The sequence below is a fragment of the Jaculus jaculus genome, chromosome 15, assembly GCF_020740685.1.
Source record: "Jaculus jaculus isolate mJacJac1 chromosome 15, mJacJac1.mat.Y.cur, whole genome shotgun sequence".
Classification (NCBI taxonomy): Eukaryota; Metazoa; Chordata; class Mammalia; order Rodentia; family Dipodidae; genus Jaculus; species Jaculus jaculus.
This window is the reverse complement of record NC_059116.1, coordinates 38,475,666-38,501,134: the sequence shown is the minus strand read 5'-3', so window position 1 is coordinate 38,501,134 and position 25,469 is coordinate 38,475,666. Positions and strand designations below refer to the sequence as shown.

The following is a 25,469-nucleotide window of genomic DNA, read 5'->3' as shown; positions in this document are numbered from 1 at the left end:
AATAGAATAATTGATAAGCGTTAAAGGGGTTCAGGTATGAAATCCTGACAATGGAACAATAAATTCTCACTTTTTGAGATAATGCATAAAACCCAGAAAAATGTGCTCTGGTATACTGGAAGTAGAGTACAGTATTAATGGAAATGTGTAGAAAAATGTAAAGGTCCGTGCCTCAATTAACACATTAATGATGAAAACACATCAGATTCCAAACCTCCAAGTTACCAGAAGAAATGCAGGGCATAAAGTACATATGGACAACTCAAAGACACATTATTAAAACCCATTCAAACAAATGTAAGCTCAATATGTTGATGTATGTTAACTAACAAGGGATAAGTATTAGCAAGGATTCATTAATAAAATATTTTTCTACAGATCACATGCATGTAAATTGCAATGCCAAATACTTGTAATCCATTACTTCATAGCCTAAGACAGCAGGGATAAAATGAAGGAAGAGGAGGATGAAAAGGGAAAACAATTGTTACTTCAATTCACTTCAAAACCTTACAAGAGACAAGTGTTGTTACTATTGACATATGCTGACAAGAGGAAAACAGAATACAATATATAAAGAAACAGAGAAAAATCTTTCATGTCAAATAATGCTTAAGACACTAAACATAGAAAACAAAGAAAGAATACTAAGAGCTACAAGAGAAAAACAGACCATCGCTAACAAAGGTAACCCATCTCAGTACATCAGATTCTGCAAATGGAAACTAAAAGCCAGAAGAGTTTGGCATTGACTATTTCAAGCTTTCAAAGGCCATTGATGTCAATCCAAAATATTATACTGGCAAAAATAGTCCTCATTATAGAAGATAAAATATCTTTCCATGGTAAATGCTGGCTTTATAAGTTTTTGAGAGCTAAACCATCCCTACAGAGAAAACTGCAATGAATACTTCATACTGCAGAGAGCAAGCATACACAAAATCCTACAGGAGAGAAAAAAATCAATGATCAAAATTGCAGCAGACATAAAGCATATGAAGACAGGAAACTCAAAAGTCAAAAAGCCTTCAATTTAACTGGGATTAACTCATACCTCTCAAATATAACTCTGATCATTAGATGCAAGGTAACAGGTTGAATCAGAAAACTGAATTCATCTATTTGCTATCTATAAGAAATTCACATTTATGATTAAAGATAGACACTAACTTAAGGAGAAAAAAATCAAAAAACATTCTAACAAAATGAAAATGGTAAACAATTAGGTCCAACTATTCTACAATCTGACAAAAGAGACTTTAAACAAGAGAGGTAAAATTGACAATTTATACTTATTAAGGGAAACATACAAGACATTTTTACCATCATAAACTTTTATGTGCCAAACACAACTGCACCAAAATTTTAGAGCAAAATTTATTTGATATTAAACAAATAAAAATGAACACAACAATAATATGTCATCTTAATGCCACAACATAGTCAAGAGACAAAGCATTTAGCCAAAAACAGAGATACCATGGAGATAAAGAACACCATAGATCAAATGAATTTAATAGGCATTTATAGAATATTCCATCAAACCTGATAGCATACACATTCTTCTCAGCAGCTCATGAAAATTTCTCTAAAGCAGATCTGACATTATGGCATAAAGAATGCCTCTACAAGTTCAGGAAAATTAACATAACACCCTGTATTATATCTGACTGAAATCAATGAAATTAGAAATCAACAAGTGAAACAAAACAAAATATACCAACTCCTGGAGATTTAACAACACAGTATTAAACAATGATATTTAAAAATCAATGATTTAAACAATCAATGATTTAAAAAACAATGATTTTAAAATATCCTGAATAAAATGACAATGATTCATGACCTTCAAAAACTTTTGGACTATAATGAAGACAGTCTAAAGAGGAAAACTGATACTTCTAAATGCCCATATTTTAAAATAGAGAAGTCAAAAATAAATAATTTAACCATTCACATGAATACTTTTGATAAATATGAACAATTCCAACCCAAAATACCAGACAAAAAGAATTAATCACGATAAGTACAGAAACCTTTGAACTCATTTTTTGAACTGGAAAATTGTTGATACTAATAGATGATTCTTTAAAATTTAAACAAGATTAATAAACTAATGGCCAAATTTATCAAAAGAAAACTAGAGAACATTATGAAAATGGTAGTACAATAAATACTAATGAAATAGGGAGAGTTGTTAAAATATACTTCAAAAACATGTATTCCAAAAAAAATGGAAAATAAGTAAATTTTTTGATTCATATCACCTACCTAATCTGAGTTTAGAAGAGAAAAATGCATGGATGTAGGTATAACATGTAATGAGATTGAAAAAGCAATTAAAACCCTCTCAAGAAAAAAAGTCCAGGCCCAGATGTATTCTCCACTGAATTCTACCACATCCTCATTGAAGAATTAAAACCACTTCTTCTCATATTATTTCCCACAATTCGAAATGAAGGAAGGGCTGGAGAGTTAGCTTAGTGTTGAAGTGCTTGCCTATGAAGTCTAAGAACCCCAGTTCAAGGCTCAATTCCCCATTGCCCATGTAAGTCAGATACACAAAGGTGGCACATGCACCTGGAGTTGTTTGCAGTGGCTGGAGGTTCTGATGTGCCCATTCTCTCCCTCTCTCTCTCTCTCTCTCTCTCTCTCTCTCTCTCTCTCTCTCTCTCTCTTTCTCTCCCTGTCTCTCTGAAGTAAATAGAATTAAAATTAAAAAAGGAGGGAATATTCCTTTACATTCTTTATGAAGCCAAAATTATACTAATACCAAAAACAGACAGAAACACAAGAAAAGAAAATTATCCCTCATGAACTTAGATGTGAAAATTATGAATAAAATTCTTGAAAATTAAATCCACTAACATATCAAATGTATCATCCACTTGATCAAGTAGGTTTCATCCCAAGGATGCAGTAATTGTTAAACATATAGATAAACATAAGAAATCACATAAATAGAGTTAAGAGCAGAAATCATATGATTATTTCAATAGATGCAAACAAAGCCTTCAGCAAAATACAAAGAGCCAATAAACATCTAAGAAGAGTATTCAACACCTTTAGCCATCAGAAAAGTGAGAATAAGACTACTCTGATGTTTTACCTCATTCCAGTCAGAATAACAATTATCAAAAAAATCAAATAACAAATAACAAAGTACTGGCAAAGGTGTCAGAGAAGTATTCTCATTCACTGTTGATAGGTGTGCAAACTTGTACAATTATAGAAATCAAAGTGGAAATGCCTCAAAATTCTGAAAATAGGGCTGGAGAAATGGCTTAACAGTTAAGTGTATGACTGTGAAGCCTAAGGATACTGGTTCAAGGATCAATTTCCAAGGACCCATGTAAGCCAGATGCACAAAGTAGCAAATGCATCTGGAGTTTGTTTTCAGTGGCTGGAGGCCCTAGTGCTCCCATCTCTCCCTCCCTCCCCCCTCCCTCTTTCTCTCTATGTCTGTCTGTCGCTGTCAAATAAATACATAAAAATAAACAAAAAAATGTCTGAAAATATATCCACCATTTGATCCAGGGATACCACTCCTGGGTACATACCCTAAAGACTGTGCTCTTCACCACAGCGATACTTGCTGTATATATTTTGTTGCTCTTTTCATAATTGCTAAGAATTGGAATCTTTATAGATACCTAAACTGTAGGGGTTCAGCCCTGGTTTGAAGGAAGGTCCCCAAAAACAGGTGTGAAAGTGAGCAGCACAATAACGACTTGAAGTCAAATTCTGGTACAAGCTGACAGGCTAATGTTGAAGGCAGCTGAGTTTCTCTGTCTCTTTTTCTCTGCTTCTCTTTTTCTCTGTTTTTTCCCTTATTTTCTCTCTTTTTATTTCTTTCTCTTTTTCTCTGCTGCCATAGCTCTTAGCATCAGTCTCTTATTTTCTGATAATGTCATGCAAGAGCAAACTTCAAGAAAGGTTCAGTTCCACAGAACTCATAGAAATTCTTTGCTATTTCTTTACATCAAACAATCCCATAAATTATTAACCACAAGTACAGTCATCAGGCCCCTATAATGATTAACTATTTTCACACGTCCCCCATGTATGTGCGGTCAAGCACTTGCAATTTCCTGATCTCCTACTTTCAATTACTATATTAAAGGTGAGAGACAGAATAACCACAAAATGTGGGCTCCCACCATTGACCCAATAAACCTATTTATCCCTCAAACATTTTCCTTTTCATGTCTCTCCAATACTTAGATTTGGTCCCCCCAATTGAACTCTTTCTGACCTTGGTTGTTTTTCCTGTAAGGATTCTTGGTAAAGAGTCATAGTTTGCTGCAATTGCCACCATTCAGAAAAATTAGTCATAGAACAATTTTTGCATTGCTCCAGGAGGTTCATTGTTTCCTCCTCAGTGTACTGCACTCCATGCCTGACTTTCTTTAGGGCCTTAGGGAAAACAATTATTTCTGACCCATCTTGTTTGTCCAATTCTGAGATTCTCTCAGATACATAGACCAATACCTCACTAACATCAATTTTTGATGGAACAGTAAACTTAGATGTTGGTGCACCAAGTGAAAGACAGAAAAAGACAAACATTATACAAAAAACCATAGATATTTGTAGCGCAGAGAGCCAAAGATGTTTCTATAGAGGGGCCACACTGGACTCCAAGGAAGAGACTGCTGGGCTGGAATTGTGTCATGCAGCTCTTCAGCGCTCAATTCCTCATGATCCTGAAGTGGCATGCTTGCCATCTCCGGCACCTACCAGCTGATGAATGGATAATGAAAATGTATTACATGAACACAATGGAATGCTACTCAGCAGTAAGGAAAAATTCAACAGTGAAAATTACAAGAAATGCATGGCCTTGAACAAAATCATACTAAGCAAGGTTACAGGCTCAGAAAGAAAACCACACATTTTCTTGTAAGATGGAACAAATTGAGTTGTGTATAAGTTGTAATAGCCATAAGAATTATTGGCAAGGAATTAAAGTGACACAAGGAGAACAAGGAAGGAAGGAGGGATGAATGGAGGGGATACTAGAGAGAGAAGTGGAACAACAGAATCCATGGGGTTAAAATATTCAGAACAGTTGGGTAATGGATGTTTGGAAGGTGGAAATATACAAAAGTAATGATGTCATGAATGAGTACTGTAGAAAGCATTCTCTTGGTCAGTTAATTAAAAGATATAATACTTAGTAAGAGGGGCAAGAGTAGTATGGGCTGAAATACCGTGTAGGATGTAGAGAAAGCTTAACTTTAAATCTGTAAGTTTTGCTCATAAATCCCATATGGAGAACTGGGTTGCCCCACACAGTGAGCTGTTTTCTCTGCAACCCACAAGCTATGGTGGTGACAATGGTCTCCAAAGCATGAACAAGCAGATCCTACCATAGACAAAATAACCAGCCAATGCAAGATGTACACACCAGTGTAGTAGTTGCACACAGCCTGTGGGGGTAAACAAATGCTCTCTGGCTGGATCTGAGGTCTGTCCTATGGAAGGGAGCTCATTCCTGCTTCTGAGAACCTAGTGAAAGGCCTATGAGTAGAGAGGTGTTACATTCTACAGATGATAGGCCTCTATTCTCTGGATACTGTGAGAAAGTACACCTGTCAAAAATGTTTTAAATAACTATGCTTATGCCTTTTGACCCTTGTTGGTCTCATCCTTGGTTAGAAAACCTGCTTTATACATATGGAACAGATAGTGGGAAATTTTTAAATTCATCAGTAGGTCATGGGGAAAAATGCCAATTGCATAGCACAAGACAAGTCATCTCTACTGTATCTGCCAGGTCAAGGAGATATTACAGAGGCAAGTTAAATGTATCTTAATTTATTAAAAATTTATTAATTTAATTTATTAAATTATTATTATTATTATAAATTATTAATTTATTTAAAAATTATTTATTTATTTGAGAGCAACAGACAGAGATAAAGAGAGAGAGAGAATGGGCGAACCAGGGCCTACATTCAGTGCAAATGAAGTCCAGACGAATGCACCTCCTTGTACATCTGGCTAACATGGGTTCTAGGGAATTGAGCCTTGAACCAGGATCCTTAGACTTCACAGGCAAGTGCTTAACTACTATGCCATCTCTCCAGCCCACGTCACAAATTTTTATACAGTAATCATTAATTCAGTTCTGATTTTCCTGTAGTTTGCTATTAAGAAAACACCATCAACATGGTAGCTGGCATGCCAATATTTTGCCATGTTTCTCAAGAATGATAACTCTAGGATCAATCCACTGACAAACTAATTATCTGCTCAGAACAATGTTCATGTTTATTATTAAAAGAATAAAGAATCTCCTACACCATCATATGGTGAAGATGTAATAATCTCCTAAATGATTAGCAGAATGGTAGCTTTTACCATCTCATTGCTGGGACAAAGCATGAACTGGAACAAGCTAATGAAAGGAAAGGGTTTATTTTGGCACAAAGTTTTTAGAGGAAGTTTTAGTATGGTAGAGAAACATATTAAGTATTGATAACAAGGCATCACATCAGTTGGGAGGAAGCACGAGTAATGGAGCTAATACAAGCAAGAGAGACTTGATGATAAAATCCCATGGCCCACCCAAGCCACACACCTCCTCTGGCAAGACTGTCCCCTGATGGCCACACCAGCAGGTTATTAAGCGTTAGGCAGAATCACAAACACTTGAGGCAATGAGGGCCACTCCACATTCAAACCAGCACATTCGGCCACTTGCCCCATAGACTCATGGCCATCCCATGACTCCAGATGCATTCAGTCCAACATTAAGAGTCCTCATAGTCTTTACAAGTGCCCACACTGTTCAAAAGTCCAAAGTCTCATCATGGACACAAGACCATATCTAAACTGTGAACCCAGTAAAATCAAAACAAAAGGCACTCAGGCTTTCAGCACATCATGGCACCAAGGAAACATTCCCATTCACAAAAAAAAGAAAGAAAAGAAAATGAGGGAAGAGTAAGTAAAAACTGGACCAATGCTAGATCACAAATAAGCGTAGATGGACTGGAGAGATGGCTCAGCAGCTAAGGCCCTTGCCTTCACAGCCTAAGGACCCATGTTCAGCTCTCCACATCCCTCATATGCCACAAGCACAAAGGTGAGGCAAGTGCAAGGTCGCATATGCCCACTAGGTGGCGAAAGCATCTAGAGTTTGATTGCTATGGCAGATGCTCTAGTGTGACACTTCTCTCTCTCTCTCTCTAAAATGAAAAAAAATGCTAAAATAAATAAGCATAGAACTGTGTAGGGATGGATTAGAGGTTCAGGAATTTGCCTACAAAGCCAAAGGACTCAAGTTTGATAACCCAGAACCCATTTTAGCTAGATGCACAAGGGTATGCATGCATCTGGAATTCATTTGCATTGGCTGGAGGCACTGGCATGCCCATTCTATCTCTCTCCCTCCCTCCCTCTCCCTTTCTCTCTCTCTCTCTCTCTCTCTCTCTCTCTCTCTCTCTCTCTCTCTCTCTCTCTCTCTCTCTCTCTCTCTCTCTCTCCCTCTTTCTCTTTCGAATATATACATTGGCATATATATGTATATATGGCATTAAAATCTAAATTTTCCTCTGTCATCTGAGTCATAAGATGAAATCCTCAGGGCTCCAAAATACTTCAGCATCTTTGTCCCTCCAGCTCTGTTGCTTGTAGCCAGGACAGGGCCTTCTTAAGCAAGAAGATTCCTTTGCCTCCTGGCATCTTTAAAATTATGTAGTATCAATTGTAAACCATATCATGGGCTCACGGTTCTCCCTACTGTGTCCTTTATCTTTCACTCATATTTTCTACCCTTAATGGCTTCTGAAATAATGGTATAAAACAATGCCGCAAACTTCTGGCATCCTAATGCTTCCAAAACCACTACCAGTTGAGGAATACTAATAAGACTGACGATCCAATACCAAGGTGATTTTGAAGAACATTCATCTCCTTCAGGATTCTTCCTTCAGGCTCTTCCTTTGAAAAGAACCACCACTCTGCCTACTGTCAAGATGAGAACAACTTGCATATGCTCAATGATGTTAACCTTTTAAAAATATTTCAGCTAAAGGAGCCTAAAGCAGCCCACACAATCATCTATACCAAACTCTATATCCTTCATATCCTTCCATCAAACAATTGTCCATTACTCTTAAACTCAACGTTGCCCAAATTTCTTGCCCATGTGTAGACTTCATCCAGCCTCTCTACCATAATATCACATAAACTGCTTCTAGCTGATTTCCCAAAAACATTCTCTTTTCACTATGAAACCTCAAATGGCAAGCCTTCCCAGTTCACACCTCAACCTGCATTTAGGTTTTTCAAACACTTACTAGAATAGTCTGCCAAGCAATACTTCTAGCATTGCTTCTCTAGTCCAAGTTCCATATTCTTCAATCTTTCTCCAACAAACCAGTTCTAAAAGGCAAGAACCAGGTAGTCAGGATTATTGCACCAATTGCTCCAATTCTCATTACCAATTTTAGTAGCAATTAACTTCTCCTTGCTGGGACAAAATGCCTGACAGGAAGCAGACTAGGAGAGTAAAGCATTTATTTCAGCTCTCTGCACCTTAAAAGAAATTATAAGGGGAAATTTTATAACAGTGTGGGCACATACCAAGAGTAGACAGCATGAACTCACATCTTTTGACCTCAGCTGGAAGAAGCAGCAAGAGTAAGCTAGCATATAATGTCAAGGGGGTGTACTATAAAAGCCAGACCCACCCATGGTGACACACCTCCTCCAGCAAAGCTCCACCTGCCAATGGTTTCACTATCTAGGCATTGAGTCTAAGACTTAATCATAAACACATGGGGTACAGAGAACATTTCACATTAACACCACCACAACAATGAGAATAAACTTATTTACAATTGTTTTACTCTTATGAGTTTTCAAATGCTAGCTTCTAAAGATATCATGTCCCCCCATCCTCATAATAGAAGGAACATGATCAACAAGAGAAGTTCAGGGAGAATGTCATTTGGTACATAATGTTCAGTGTGCTTCATATGAAGCTTATGAATGACATGTCATTCATGATGATGATTGTGCTCCCCTTTCAGATTGCCAATCAGAAGGTTCCAGCTTGTGCTGGCATTGATTTTTGCCTTGGAAGATATTAACCATAACTCCCAGCTACTACACAATATGTCATTGCAATTGCATTCCATTTCTAATATTTGTCGGAGTTTTTCAGTATTTGGTATTGAAGATGAATTTGCAAATCTCATGAAGGATGCTCCGAACTATATGTGTGAACAGAAAGTATGTCAGATAGCACTTACAGGACCCTCATGGGCAGGATCTGCCAGACTAGGACCACTCATGCAACTCTATGTAAGGCCACAGGTGAGTCTGAGTCTATAGAGGGAGTTGAAACTCAGTCTCTTAGTGGCATTTTCTAGTAAATGGACAAGTGTTTTCTGCCTATGTTGATCATGATTTTACTGAACTGGTAAACACTCAGATTTGGTGGGTTATTAACCTTTACTTGCTTGAAATAGAAAAGAAGAACAGGGTAAGAGAAAATGAGATTCTCTAGAGGATGCACTGGTCAGCAATTTCCTATAAGGTTCTGGGAAATAAGATATGACTGTTGTAATAGCATGAACAGATTTTCTTCCATTTTCTGCTGCTTTAAAAGGTCAGTCGAAAGTTATCTTGTGCCTGACAAAATCCTTCTCCTTTTGGAGATTCCAATGTTCTGTTTTCTTTAGATTTCCTACGGACCATTTCATCCTACACTAAGTGACCGGGAGAAGTTTCCTTATCTTTATCAGGTGGCCCCCAAGGACACAAACCTGCCCCTTGCCATGGTCTCCTTGATGCTTCATTTCAGCTGGACATGGGTGGAGCTGTTCATCTCAGATGATGACCAAGGCTTTCAATTTCTCTCTAACTTGAGAGTAGAAATGCAAAGATATGGCATCTGTTTAGCATATGTGAATATGTTCCCTGTAAACACAGATATATTATTGACAGCTCTTATAAATTTGCGTTATCCAATCTTCACATCTTCGGCAAATGCTGTTGTCATTTATGGTAACATTAACTCTATTCTGGAAATGAGCTTTAGAAAATGGGAATGTTTAGGCACACGGAGAATCTGGGTCACCACCTCACAGTGGGATCTCCTCCCATGTGAGGGAGATTTCATCCCTTATCCATTCCGTTGGTCTTTCACTTTCGTACACCACCATGGTGAGATTTCTAGTTTAAAAACTTTTATCCAGACAATGAACTTTTCCAAATATACAGAAAACATTAATTCTGTAAGATCAAGCTGGATGGGTTTTAATTGTTCTCTCTCCAAATCATACTATGAAACACTGAACAACTATTCTTCCAACCCTTCACTGGAGTGGTTTTCAAGGCACAGCTTTGACATGGACATGGATGAAGAGTGTTACAACATCTACAATGCTGTGTATGCTGTGGCCCATGCCCTCCATGAAATGATTCTTCAACAAGTAGATTCTCAGAGGATAGGAAATGAGTTTATGAAATATGGTTCATGCACTCAGGTAAAGTGTCTCAAATCAGTGGTACTTATTTTCAACAAATGTGACATCCTCAATGTTGTCAAGACATGCTCATGCCTATTTGTCTAGGATCTTTGTTTCAATTGCAAGGCTTTCTATACTTTGTCATGTCCAAACAAGTAAAACTCTATGTGTGTATACATCATGAAGAAGATTATGAGTAAGGTTTGCTAACATACACCTATAATCTCAACACTAGGGACACTAAGAAAGATTACTGTGGGTTTGAGGCAAGGCTAGGCTACAAAGGATGAGTTCCAGTTCACACTTGGCTAGTGAGAAACACTGCCCTAAAATTAAAAATAAATAAATGAATAAAGTTACTGGAAAGCAAGGAAACTTTTAGTGAACTTCAATGATTTAAGAGAAAGGTGACCTCAAGATAATGCTTAAATTTGGTGGTGTTGACCTGGAATTCACTATGTTGTCTCAGGACGGCCACAGCACATTATGATCCTCCTTCCTCTGCCTTCCAAATCATGGGATTAAAGGCATACACTACCAGGTCTGGCAACTTTTTCTTTACTTGAAATGTAAACACAGACTTTACAGTATAAAGTATAAATAAAGAGCTCATGAAACCATGCTCCTGAAGTAACAAGAACAAGGGGTTGTTTTGGGCAGGGGTTGTTTGTTTATTCAAAGCAGGGTCTCACTCTAGACCAGACTGATCTGGAATTCACTCTGTAATCCTAGGCTGGCCTGGGTCTCACAGTCATCCTCCTAACTCCACCTCCAAAATGAGGTGTTACGGGTCCAGAAAAGTCCTTGAGCCCCACACCCTGGTTGCATGTCTACTTTTAACCAAAGTATTGAATAAAATAAAACTGAGAATAATAATTACTAAATTATTATATTTATTTAAAGAAGTACAGAAACAACAGAAGGAAAATGACTACACTCACATACCTTGAAAGCCCACATGATGGCCCTGAAGAAAACACAGAAAGGAATGAAAGGAAAGTACAAAGAGCTCTTGCCATGTGGAGAGCAGGAGGGGTAAAGAGTCCATGTGGAAAGTAGGTGTTAGGGGGACCCGCCTCAGCTCAGCCCAGCCAGGCCAACGCAAGGAGAAATTCAACATAAATAATGAATAGATCACCAAGAAAAAGAGGTCTGTCCCCTCACATACATCTGTTTAAGACATTAAAGTGGTGGGCCCTAACTTCTGCCTAATGTGAGCCAGAGAGACAGTAAGTGGTCTGGGCCAGGGGCTGTCTCAGGAAGAGGCTAGTCATAATACCAAGTTCCAGGGGCTGAACTTCAGGAACTACAATGATAAGACTAGATTTAAATCCCAAGAGAGACTCCCTCCCAGTAGGGGTCCAGGCTTTGTGTGGAAAAACAGGCCTAAGGAAGAGATGAGAAATCAGATCATGTTTTGATATCTAGCAAATTATAAACTAGAAGGATAGGCCCAAAGACATTCCTGCTCCTTACTTTCAGGTGCCCAGTTACCCTAGCTGCCTAACAAAGCTGCGTGACTCTCTCTCACTGGGACTAAATGCCTGCTTCTAAAAATTGTTTTCAGGAATCTGGGAGAAAGTTTCCGTAATCAGCATAAAGTAGTTCCTCCAAAACTAAACATGTTCCCAATCTCCTTTTCATGTCTGAAGCTCTAAAAGCAACCAGAGACGATATAGATATGGATACTGAAATTTATCACAGTGTATAGTCTACCTATTATTTCTTTAGCAAACAGTTTTGTCAATTTTTGTAAGACAAACTATTATCATTTTCTATTTTTCTTTGATTTTCAAGGTCGGGTTTTACTGTAGCCCCAGCTGACTTAGAATTTATGCTGTAATCTCAGGGTGTCCTTGAACTCACAGTCATCCTCCTACTTCAGCTTCCTGAGTGCTAGGATTGAAGACATGTACTTCCACACCCATCTAAAAAGTAATATTATAAAAACCATAATGCTATTTTAAATGATCTGTGTAAAGTCACGTATTTTATCAGTTTGTTTTCAGCAGTGAATGTGCATAGTAAGGAAGAACTATAAAATAAAGGGCATTCCCTACATCATGCATTCAGTCATGGCATGTGGGCCTTTCCAGTCATGGAATGATGCGTATTTTTTAGGTACATGGTTTTCTGAAGAACGTTCTCTTTATTAACCCTATTGGAGGTGAGGTGAATATGAACCCTAAAGGACAAGTAAGTGATGAGTATGATGTCCTCAACATTTGGAATTTCCCCCATGGTACTGATTTGAAGGTGAAAATAGGAGAGTTTTCTCCACATTTTCCACATGGTCAGCAGTTGTGTTTATCTGAAGACATGGCACAGTGGGCAACAGGAAATAGACAGGTGGGTTTTCCTGTGGTGGTACTTTACACTAGACATTAATGATCACGTTCTTGTGGAATGTGTGTCTCCTCATCATACATTGATTCCTAGATATACTTTATAAATTTTTTAAATATTTGACAAAAACTGTAATTTCCATATATTTGTTTCTGTATGATTGTATAAAGACATTATACAACACAGCAAAATTACTATGATCATCAAGCACTAAAAATAAATTTTTCATGGTCCAACCTTGTAAAATTGCCTGGTTTGAGAGGAGTATCTTAGATTTCTTTCCCTGACACATATCTGAATTCCTCAGATCCTGCCTTCAATGTGCAGTGTGCCATGCCGTCCTGGGTTCAGGAAATCCCGTCAGGAGGGACAAGCAGTCTGCTGTTTCAATTGCTATCGGTGCCCAAAAAATGAGATTTCCAATGAGACAGGTATGCAAGAAAGAAAAAAGTGCCTCAGATTGATTATCTTCTATAACACACATGAAGATTTCAAGGGTCCTGGAAGGAAACTCAAGAGAAAAAAATCAGCCAGGCCTGGTGGCACATGGCTATCATCCCAGCACTTGGGAGCAGAGGTAGGAGGATCTCTGTGTGTTGGAGGCCACCCTGAGATTACATAGTGAATTCCAGGTCAGTCTGACCTACAATAAAACCATACTTCAAAAAACCAAGTGAAAAAAGAAAAGAATCTCTTCTGTCTTACTAATCACTGAATACATGTATCAGTATTGCCACTTAAAATATACACACCCTATTACTCAACTCATTGTTGTAAAAACAAAAATTCCTATGTACTTCTGTGTGAAAGTCTACGTAAGATTTCCCTTAAGTATGCGTTATTTTACTCTTGAGACTTGTACAGAAATAATATGAAATGTACAAGCCCTGGATTTGCTACAGAGTGAGAAGTTATTTTATTTGTTTATTTTTTAGTTTTGGAAATTCTGCAGAAATTAGAACTTTTGCCATGGTTTAATCTAAAAGTGAAAAACAGGAATGGGAGAAGTTGAAATTGTCTGACATACTGCTGTGTATATTTCAGAATCTTTTTTAAAAGTAGGATCTGTACATTTCTTGAAAATTCTGAATTTCTTTTTCCAATAAGCATTTTGCAGGAGCTTCTTATATAAATAGCAAACAATGTGTAAGAATACAAAAGCATATGAGATTCATTTAAAACTACAGCATGGCTCTGATACAGAACACTAAAAATTTGATAGAAAAAAACAAAAATGGAAGGTCTCCATTTTAAATGTCATTCATATAGACCTTGTAGATGACACCTATATAATTTTACACACTTTTAAAAGGACATATTATTGAATTACTGAAAAAAATAGCTTATTATTTCAACCCATTTTTGTTTGGTTGGTTTGTTTGTGTGTGTGTGTGTGTGTGTGTGTGTGTGTGTGTGTGTGTGTGTGAAAGTTTTATTAGGTAAAAAGAAAAAAGAAGAAAGCTTCATCTAAGAGCTCAAGATCTCAAGATGCAGCCTTGGTCTGTTAGGTGTGTCAGCTTTTATTGGAAGTAACCACATGATGATTATAGTTTAAAAAAGAAGGATCATGAGTTAAGTCACAAAATCACATTCTGTTAAACAAGGGAGAACTATTTCAAGAAGTTACAAGGTTACATACATCACATAGCAGGAACTGAGGCAAGAAACATTCTATGCTATGTAATCACAAAGATATTCAGAAACAAAGAGATACAGGGAGGTCATGGTACACTGCACAGAGGGATCATCCAATTCCTTAGGTAAAAGTAAACACCTGCATTGCACAGAGGGATTATCCCATTCCTTTCACATTCCATTCTCCATTTCCCCCTCTGATATGACACTAACTTAAATCCTTGATTTGTGAAGGACAGTGTCTAGGGTATTTTCATCTAAGGGGGTGTATTGTGTCCACAATACCATGAGATGAATGGAATTTATTCTATTCTTTATATATCTACTTAGAGCATTAATAATGCAGGGTCCTATGGTAAGGCCTAAGAGCAGTAGTATCAGGGGCAGCAATAGAAAAGACAAGGGAAGTTAGCCATGGAGACCAACTAAACATAGACTGAAACCAATTACTAATGTCTTGTCTCTGAAGTTCTTTTTCTCTAACCAGAGCCATTGTATTTTGGATTAATTCCTAACTGATTGGTTTAAAAGCAATAAGTTTTATCTAGAGCCACACATAGACCCCCTTGTTTCATAAAAAATAAGCCTAATCCTCTTCTATTTTGTCCCCTCTACTTTCACAACTGTTGGAGTGGTTAGGATGACCTGGTAGGGGCCCTACCAATGTTCCAATATGGTGTCTCTTGATCTAAACTCTGTCACCAAACTGAAAGGGATGGGGGCAAACAGAGTGCGTCGGAAATGCAGCCTTGATTGCTGGAACAATGGACTCCTGGACTCTTTGTAAGATTTGGATAGAAAGAAGCCTTCCATTAATAAAGTTAGTTATCTGTTGAAGACCCATCTGGGGCAGGATGAGTGGGGAAGGGTTCTATACATAATTCTAAATGGAGTAGTTCCTTTTACATAAGGGATACACCTGGCCCTGAAGGAGTCCCAACCATCCTTCATCAGTCTCTAGGATAAATTTAGTTAATGTCTCCTTCAAGGTCTGATCCATCCTTTCTACCTGTCCTGAACTTTTGGGAAGATAAGCACAATGTAATTTCCAATTAATCCCCAATGTCTTGGTCAATTCCCTAGTGATTTGACACAAAGGCAGGCCCATTATCTGGTCTAATCTGGAGGGAATTATCTCCTCTAACAATTCCCTAGTCACTATTTGAGCTGTCTCAGACTGGGTTGGGAAAGCTTCCACCCATCCTGAAAATGTATCATTATAAACAAGTAAACATTTATATCCACACTGATGTGGCTTTACCTCAGTGAAATCAACTTTCCATTATCTACCTGGCTATGTTCCCTGATCTCTGGCCTCCATTGGTGGTACCTTACCAGAGGAGGCATTTGTCTGTTGGCAGGCCTGACAGTGGGTGGTGATGACGTAGATGAATGAGTCTAGACCAGTTCTTGAGCTCCAGATAAAGTAATCACACCTGTCTCAAGAATAAGGAGGACAACAATAGAAAAGACCACCCGGTGCTGAACTCTAGTCTCCAAATTCCCACTCACACAGGTCCATGCACACCCAGAAAGAAACATGTAAAACACAAAGGTCTTTGTACATGCATGTGAATGCAAACACACACACCACAAATACACACACATGTACACATTGAAAAGAAATAAAGGTATCTTCATCATTGTTCATGTTCAATATAAAAAGATTTCTTCAAGTTTATCTAAAGAAAAATGTATTTAAAATTAAATATTAACATATATCATAACAAAACTTTATCTTACAGCTAGGAGTACTGACTTCTTCCTTTTCTCACTACATGTCATCTATTCCTTGGTAATTTGTTTACTGATGTTTCTCATCCTACTTTCTCAATAGGTCTTGAATAAATTACTAAGGCAAAAGATTATGGAGGTAAAATTCAATAAAATGCATAGATGCTATCCATGTCCTCTCAAAATTAATTTGCAAAACCCTCCTCCAAGGAGATAGTGTACAGTTTTGGTGATACTTATATCCTGGTGTCCACTTTTAATCAAAAATTACTATCGCTTAAAAAGATAATGGTGGAAGATTTGAATTTCCCCACTCTGAGTAACCAACACAGAGCTCCACCTAGAGTCAGACAGTAGAATGTACTAGCTTCCACACTAAGTTGGAATGCACAGTTTGAATAATTACATATATTACAATTTCTGAATTACCCTGCTTAAGTTTTTTCAAGTTTTCTCTGAGGCAAGAGTTCACTCTAACCCAGACTGACATGGAACTCACACTGTAACTGAAGGCTGGTCTCGAGCTCTCAGTGGTCTCCCAACCTTTGCATTCCAAGTGAGTGATATGAGGTGTGAGGCACCACACCAAGCAATTAAGACTTTTACTATGACTCTGAATGTGTTGACACAAGGAGTATTAAGATAAATAAACTCTTTTGTATATGTGATATAAGTGAAAGTAATAATGGTTCCAAGGTGTCCTTCTCCATGCATGCGAGATCAATTAATTTTGAGTCATGTCTTCAGGATAATCCACTTATTTTTTGTCAATGCCAACACAGAAGGAACATGCTGGACACCCTTTTGTGAGACAACAGTAACACATGAAAAATGGAGCTGTACTGATGAGTCTTTGCTCTCTACCTCAGACATGGAGCAGTGTGTGAAGTGTCCAGGTGACCAGTATGCCAATGTACAGCAAACCCACTGCCTGCAGAAATCTGTGAACTACTTATCTTATGAAGACCCCTTGGGGATGACTCTTGCCTGCCTGGCACTAGGCTTCTCTGTACTCACAGTTCTTGTTCTTGGGGTGTTTTGGAAGCACCAAGACACTCCCATTGTGAAGGCCAATAACCGCACCCTCAGCTACATCTTGCTCATCTCCCTCAAATGCTGTTTTCTCTGCTCCTTGCTCTTCATTGGACGTCCCAACACTGTTACCTGCATCCTGCAGCAGATGACATTTGGAGTTCTCTTCACTGTGGCTGTCTCCACTGTCTTGGCCAAAACAGTTACTGTGGTCCTGGCCTTCAAGGTCACCACTCCAGGAAGAAGGATGAGGGGGCTGTTGGTATCAGGAGCACCTAACTTTATCATTCCCACCTGCACCCTGGTCCAAATTACTCTCTGTGCTGTGTGGCTGGGACTCTCTCCTCCCTTCATTGACACAGATGCTTACTCTGAACATGGACACATCATCATCGTCTGCAACAAGGGTTCAGTCACTGCCTTCTACTGCGTCCTGGGATACCTGGGATCTCTGGCCATAGTGAGCTTCACTGTGGCTTTCTTGGCCAGGAATCTGCCTGACACCTTTAATGAAGCCAAGTTCCTGACCTTCAGCATGCTGGTGTTCTGCAGTGTGTGGGTCACCTTCCTCCCTGTCTACCAAAGCAGCCAAGGGAAATTCATGGTGGCTGTGGAAGTCTTTTCAATCGTGGCCTCCAGTGCTGGGTTATTGGGCTGCATTTTTGTCCCCAAGTGCTACATTATTTTGCTACAACCAGATAGAAATTCTCTTCACAAGGTCACATGTAAAATTAATTCTTGAACATATATCTTTTCTTACAATTTAAACTAAGGTTACTATAGAGACTGAAGACATCATAGCATTATTTTTTAATCCCAATTCGTTTTTTTTTTAAATTATTTATTTATTTATTTATTTGAGAGCGACAGACACAGAGAGAAAGACAGATAGAGGGAGAGAGAATGGGCGCGCCAGGGCTTCCAGCCTCTGCAAACGAACTCCAGACACGTGCGCCCCCTTGTGCATCTGGCTAACATGGGACCTGGGGAACCGAGCCTCGAACCGGGGTCCTTAGGCTTCACAGGCAAGTGCTTAACCACTAAGCCATCTCTCCAGCCCCCCAATTCGTTTTTTGCATCCCCACACAAGTGAGTTTCATTTGCTCTCAATGATAGTTATGTATCATATGAGTGGTTTAACATGAATTACTTAGACAAGTCAAATCTTGTATCAGAATGACAATGATTGATAAGGAGTTTTAGAAGAAAATTACACATAGGGACATGACCTATCCATCAACCTGAATTTGGGCTCAGTCTCACTGGTTACCCATAGGATGATGAGTATAATGGTACTTATTGAGGCAGAATATTTTATGAGATTATATGAGGATTCAAATTGTATAAATCTTGTCATGGTCTTGTACTTTACTTAAGCAGAATGTACATTAATGAATTATTGAAACCATGAAGAAAGGAATTCCTTATTACATTGATCTCATTGCTTACAATTGTTCTTTAATTGGCTGACTATCATAAATAACTTGTGCAGCTATGACCCTGTCGTGAAGTAGATCCCTAACATGGAATAGTAATGGTGGTGGTGGTGGTGGTGTGTGTGTGTGTGTGTGAATATTACACATGTTGGCCAGTATTAGTGGCTTGGTTTAAGGCCACTTGTCTCCCAAGAGTCCTTGGGGAGGAGAGAGTGTTGAGGATCAGTCATTAAGAAGTGTGCCTTACTGGGTTGTAGTAACCATCCTTCTCTCAGTCTTCACTCCCATCTCACCTGGAAGTTTGCACTCACATGCATTCCCACTGTTATGATAACCTTCCTCATGAGTTCAGCATACACAGCACCATGCAACAGACTGAGAAATGCTGTTAGGACACTTTGACTCCCAAAGAGCTTAATTGCTAAAGTAATGCAAAGTGGATTTCAAATGTAAGAATGATGCATGTTTTCAGGGGTTTTGGAGGGTCCCACAACTTTATGAACACAAATTTGGGAACCTGTTCTATTTTTAGAAAAGAATTGATAAAAATAAAGTCAAGCCAGATAAATTAAGAATTATTAAGTTTATTTAAGGAGAAATCACAAATTTGGGCTATTTAAGGGATATTGACATCTAAGAAGAAGGCTAGAGCAGAGTCACTAATACGTGGGAAATAGGAAACACACTCTCATGTGGAAAACACTGTATAGTTTATAATTTAATAAAAATTGGGGTTTGTAGGGAAAGACTAATATACAGACACAAACCTGTGGAGGGTAGTTCATAAAGCCCTTTAAAGAGAGACTGAGGCTTTCAAGAAAAGACCGGAGTGGAGGCACAGCACATGGAGAATAGAATGTAGAAGCTTGTGCAGGGAGACATAGGAGAAACAAACATTGTATCCACCTTCTGTTTCCCCATGGAAGACAATTAAGAGGGAAAATAGTGGAAGCCTAAGAAAGAATAACAGAGTGAAAATACCAAAGGAGAGACCAAGAAATTTAGATAAGACATCTTAATGTAGAAATAGAATTGGACCCATGATTGTCCTAAGTTTAGAGACACAGGTAACAGGCCTAGAGTTAGAAAAAGCATTTACAAGGTAGGTCTGAAGTTTAAGGAAAATAGACACATGGTAGATTTAGAGACCAGAAGAACATGATACACATAATTAAAGTGACAAATTACCCCACAGTAAAATTAGAAGCAAGTAAATAAAAACATTCCTCCAAGCCAAGAAACAGTATTGCATTCTCCAGGTTGGGTGGGGATAGATGCCAGGCTCCCATTTATTCCACTGGTCTGAGCAAGGAGAGGCAAGCACAGAGAGAATCCAGAGAGAGTGACAAGAAGAAGACTGAAGCCTTTATACTATAGAAAATGTATTCCTTGTCAGATTCAGGTATGCAAGGAGAAGACCCAGTTGGTTTGTAGATTTGGAGGGAAGACCCCAGGGCCAGCCTACCTGGACTATCTATCTAAATAGCATGCTATACTTTGGTCAGCAGGCGGGACACTGTAAATCAATCCAATTATACACAAGTTTCTTTTCTGCTAAGAGTTCTATTCTTGTGCTAGAGCAAATTGGCATGTGGGGTGGCATCTCCTAGTTCTCTCTGGCCCCCAATTTCTACTCCTTGCAGTTTAGCCAAGCCACAGCTGGAACCACTGAGGAACTGGGAAGATAGCAAGAGTGCTGCATCTATGCTGTACCTGATAATCAGTGTCATGGTATAGGAGACAGACTCTAAGGATACTTAATACCTACCAAGCAGAGATCCAGAGGCTTTTAAGAACTCATCGCTGAAGTAGACTTAAAACTCAGCTGCTATGGCTCAGGGAATTTAATGGAAGACGGGGTGGAAAGACTGTAAGAGCCATAGGTTGAAACATCATGCTCAGAGGCATTCTTCCCAAAATTAACTGACTATTGATTCCACAGTGCATAAACCACAACCCCATGGGGAATACCTGTAAACCCATGGAGGAGCATCACCAATAGAATGGGTGCAGGGACAAAGCAAAGGAGGGTACCAATACATGATGTATCTATATGAAACATGTTAATAATAATAAAACAATAAGCTAAATCACCTGCCACTGATGATGTTATTTTGAGAAAATATGTACCATCTCTGTGGAGTGTCATGAGAGTTAATGTGTAGACAATGGTCTAAGGTGACAGAACTGATTTCAGTACTAGCCTTGGAGAAATATTACAACCTGGTTTGAAATATAAGAATTGAGGTAAAATCAAAAAGGTGAATCACCACCTCAATTTCTTCTCACCTTAATATTGTTTCATAATTCCTGCAGGGACTCATTGGCCTTTCAGTATGATGACATATGCACCATTGCCAAGCCTGTACTGGCTTTAGGAAGCTGCATGTATAAATTAAATATTTTGAGACAATGTCAGTGATAGTGGTGCAAAGGTTGCTCACTGTAATGTATTAATTGGCCTAGTATTCAAGGGACCCTCATTTAATACCTAGTATTACCAAAATTTTAAAAAATAGAGATTCAAAATCATATCTAGATGATTTAGACAATGTGTTAGTCTGAATTCATGTCCCTCAATAGACTCAGATGTTTTATTGATGCTTGTAACTTAGATTTCATTCCACAGGGCTAGCAGAGGTGCACTGTGGGTGGCTCCTACAGTCCAGCCCTAAGGCGTTACTGGGAGCAGACCTGAATTCCTGTCTACGGTATGCACGAGTTCTACTTTGGTTCCCTGTAGTTTACCTGATGATTTTGCTCTTGTTTTGGGTGGTACTGGTGTTGGTTTTTCTCTTTCACCATTAAGAAACATTCCCTGGATATGTCACCTGAAATAAATCACTTCTTCCCATCAACTATGTCTGGTTTGGAGGTTCATCCACCAGTGTGGAGATGAGTAGAAGAGACAGTAATGATATTATATGAGAGTGCCTCCTTGCTTGGGTGAAACTCAGGATATGTTTTAAATTATGAAGAGAGGAACATAGAAGAAAGGAGAAAAAAATAATTCATAGTTTCTGTACTTTGGAGAAAATGAATTTCAAATCATGCAAAACCACATAAACCCAGTATTAACCATCTGATCCATCTTTTTTTTTTAAATTAGTTTTGTACTCAATGAATATAGTCAAGTTGGTACCATTGTTAGGCTCATCCATATCCTACCACCTCTCATTAGCCCCTCCTTGTTGTGGAATATGGATCTTGCATTGTGGGGTCACCCCTCAGTTAGGGTAGGAGAAATGTCTCTGTATATCATGACCCAATGAGTGATTCTGACAATCTTTGGACCCCTTTTTCCTCAAAATGTCTCTGAACCATATTGGTTTCATTTTTATTCTGTTTCAGTGATGAGTTGTTTGGGGCCCCTGAATCTCTGGATATGTGATTTGGTAAGAGTTGATTGTTCTCTGTGTCGATCTCCTTCACCCTTGTGCTGGTACGCAGTTCACCAAGAAACCAGCACCCATGCTTGTTATTCCAATTATTCTTAGTTTCAGCTGGGGCCCTTTGGAGGTATGATGCAGTGGTTCTCTCCTTAGGATCTGTGTCTGTCTGAAAAAGAGAAGCAGATTCTCCAACAGACAGTAAAGTTAGCACCAGACAAATGGGATAATGCCTATTTTTTTATAGAGAATTTAATAGGTCTGGGCCCTCTTATAACTCACAATTTGTGGTAGTTTGATAATGGAGAACGTGCTCATGTTTGGATGTTGTTCTGACATGTTTCCCAGCTGCAGGTATGGATCCCGTTCCACTGAGGGGGATCAGTTAGCCAAATCAAGAGCAGTTGGTTTCCCACAATGGCTGTGTGCCACTATTGCACTTGTGTGAGCATCACAACAGGTTATTTGCTACTAAGTAGGTTAGACCTTGAGTTGCCTGGACAGATATTGGTCATTTTCCCCCATTCAGCCATGGAGCACCTTCTGGCACTAGACGCACTGACTCTCTGGGGACTGACTTTCTTCCATCTTCCAACCATATCATTCCATATTACATGTCAACCACCTATGCTGTCTTCAGCAGTAGGGTCTTACCACTGACCTTTGGTGGGTCATCAAGTACCCTGACAGAAATCTGTCTTTCTTTTAGGAAACCTTGTAGGTCTCTCTGATCAAAAGTTCATTGTGGATGATAGCCTCATACTGGTACTAGGAGTTACAGGTCAGTGCCCACTAAGAAAAGGAAGAAAAAGATAACTAATATAAAAGAGTTAGAGAGAAAGAGAGAGAGGCTGTAGAAGATTAAGGTCAGTCTTCATCAACCCTCTCCAGTGCCTTGTGGCTCAGGTGTTCCCTCTAAGTGCCTGGTGAAAGTTCAACCATTTGGTCTACTCTTTAGGATGTAGAATTTTATGGTACCATTGCTGTTTGGGTCTACATTTGTGTCTCTCACCCCCTCCCTTGCCCTTGCCTCCCTCCCTGCACACCCTATTGTCTAGTCCTTGAGACGTTTGCTGTATATGTTAGCATCTTGGGTAGATTCAGGTTTGGTGCTATATATGAGTGAGACTATGAGGCAATTATCTTTCTGTGATTGGGTAAGTTCACTGAAAATATGTTCCAGGTTCAACCATTTTCCCTTAAATTTCATTGTGTCATTTTTTTCTTACTGCTGTGTGAAATTCCATTGTGTAGATATACCACATCTTAGTTATCAATTCAGGTAGTGATGGACATCTGGGTTGATTCCAGCTCTTAGCTATTACAATTTGAGCTGCTATAAACATGATTGAGCAAATCACTCTGGACTTTAGTTTAAAGGTTTTAGGGTAAATGCCCAGTAATGGAATAACTGGGTCTGTAGGTAACTCCCTAGTCAGCTTTTCCAGGAGTCTCCACAATTCTTTCCAAAGTGGTTGTACCATCTTACATTCCCACCAACAGTGGATGAGGGTTCCTAATTCTCCACATCCTCTCCAGCATCTATTTTCTGTTGATTTTTGATATTATTGGGGTAAGGTGTAATCTTATAGTTATTTTAATTTCCATTGCCCTGATAATTAGGGATGATAAACATTTTATTAAGTGTGCGATTGCCATTTGTATTTCTTTCTCTAGGAACTGCCTGTCCAGCTCTTTGCCCCATTTTGTGAGTGGGCTGTTTGACTTTTTATTGATTAGATTTCTGAGCTCTTTGCAGATTCTAGAGATTAGGCTTCTGTCAGTTGGATAATCAGCAAATATTTTCTCCCATTCTGTGGGTAATCTATTGGCCTTGCTTATTGTATTCTTGTCTGTAAAGAAACTCTTCAGCTTTATGTGATCCCATTGTTTGAGTGACTCTTTAAGATTGGGAGCTACTGGGGTTTTGTTCAGGAAGTCTTTTACCATTCCTATATCATAGAAAGTTATTAATTTGGGTTCTCTCTGTCTTTTTAATGAAGGCATTGAGTGCTATGAATATTCCCCTGAGGACAATCTTCATTGTGTCCCATAAATTTTGGTACAATGTGTTCTCATTGTCATTCATTTCTAGAAATTTTGCCACTTCATTTTTTATTTTATCCACTATCCATTTATTGTTTAAAAGTGTGATGTTCAGTTTCCACATACTAATGGTATTCTTGGTGGATCTTTTGTTGTTAATTTCTAGCAATATAGCATTGTGAACTGATATCATACAGGGAATTATGTCCTTCTTCCTAAATATATGGACACTGGCCTTGGGACCCAGTATATGATCTATTTCACAGAATGTTCCATGGGCTGCAAAGGATGTGTAGTCTGTGGATTTGGGATAGAATGTTCTGTAGATGTCCATTGGGTCTACGTGATCTATGGTTTTGTTGAGCTCTCTTACTTCCCTGTTGAGTTCTGTTTGGATGATCTGTCTATTACTGATAATTCTGTATTGAAGTCCCCAACTATTATGGTGTTGGTGGTTATTTCTGTTGTATTGTTTAGTAGGTTTTGGTTTATGAACTTTGGTGCCCCTGTGTTTTTGCATACAGATTTATTATTGTATTTCCCTTGATAAGTAGGAAGTGGCATTCTTTGTCTTTTTTGATTATTTTTAGTTTGAAATCTATTTTATCTGAATTAATATAGCTATGCCTACTTCTTTCTTATTTGTGTTTACTTGGAATATTGTTTTCCACCGTTTTAGCCTGAAGAGGTGTCTGTCTTTAGTGGTGAGATGGGTTTCTTGAAGACGACAGATTGATGACTCTAATTATCTGATCCATCCTGTTAGCTTGTGTCTCTTGATGGTGAATTAAGGCCAGTAATATTTAGGGTAATGACTATGAGGTTTTATTTGATCCCTGTCATATTGTGTTGCTATATGTGGTTTGGTAGTTTCATGAACTTTGAAATTTTTTGTGCCTTCTCTGAGTTTGGTTATTGTGTTATGCTTCTTATAGGCATTTGAGTTTGATTATTTGATTCTTCTGTGAGGAGAATTTCCTGAAATACTCTTTGTAGGTTTGGTTTTGTGTGCATATAATTGTAAAGCTGAGTTTTGTCATGAAGTTTTTCTTTCACCATTTATTATGAGGGATACTTTTGCTAGGTAGAGTAGTTTGGTGAGAGCCATAGGTTCTTAGACTTTGCAGTGTTCCATTCCAGGCCCTTCTGGCTATCAGGGTTTCCACTGGGAAGTTTGATGTAATTCTGATAAGGTTACCTTTAAAAGTGATGTGCTATTTTTCCCTAGCTGCTATTAGGATTTACTCTTTGGTGTCAATGTTCAGAGTTAATGACAATATGTCTTGGAGAGTTTCTCTTTTAGTCCAATCTGTATGGAGTTCTCTTAGCTTCTTGTATCTTGATGGGCCTTTCTTTTGAGAGAG

General features: G+C 38.5%; 1 protein-coding gene and 1 pseudogene across 1 annotated transcript in view; both read left to right on the top strand.

Moving 5' to 3' along the window:
* The window catches only part of LOC123455045 (vomeronasal type-2 receptor 116-like), a 34,676-nt gene extending 16,700 nt beyond the window's left edge, over positions 1-17,976 (top strand). The window contains exons 2-6 of the mRNA XM_045134730.1: positions 9,045-9,330; positions 9,699-10,505; positions 12,609-12,836; positions 13,141-13,264; positions 17,072-17,976. Coding sequence (XP_044990665.1) covers positions 9,045-9,330; positions 9,699-10,505; positions 12,609-12,836; positions 13,141-13,264; positions 17,072-17,976 — 2,350 coding nt within the window. The remainder of the gene's footprint in view (positions 1-9,044; positions 9,331-9,698; positions 10,506-12,608; positions 12,837-13,140; positions 13,265-17,071) is intronic.
* A 1,734-nt stretch (positions 17,977-19,710) lies between these two features.
* The window catches only part of LOC123455044, a 93,724-nt pseudogene continuing 87,965 nt past the window's right edge, over positions 19,711-25,469 (top strand).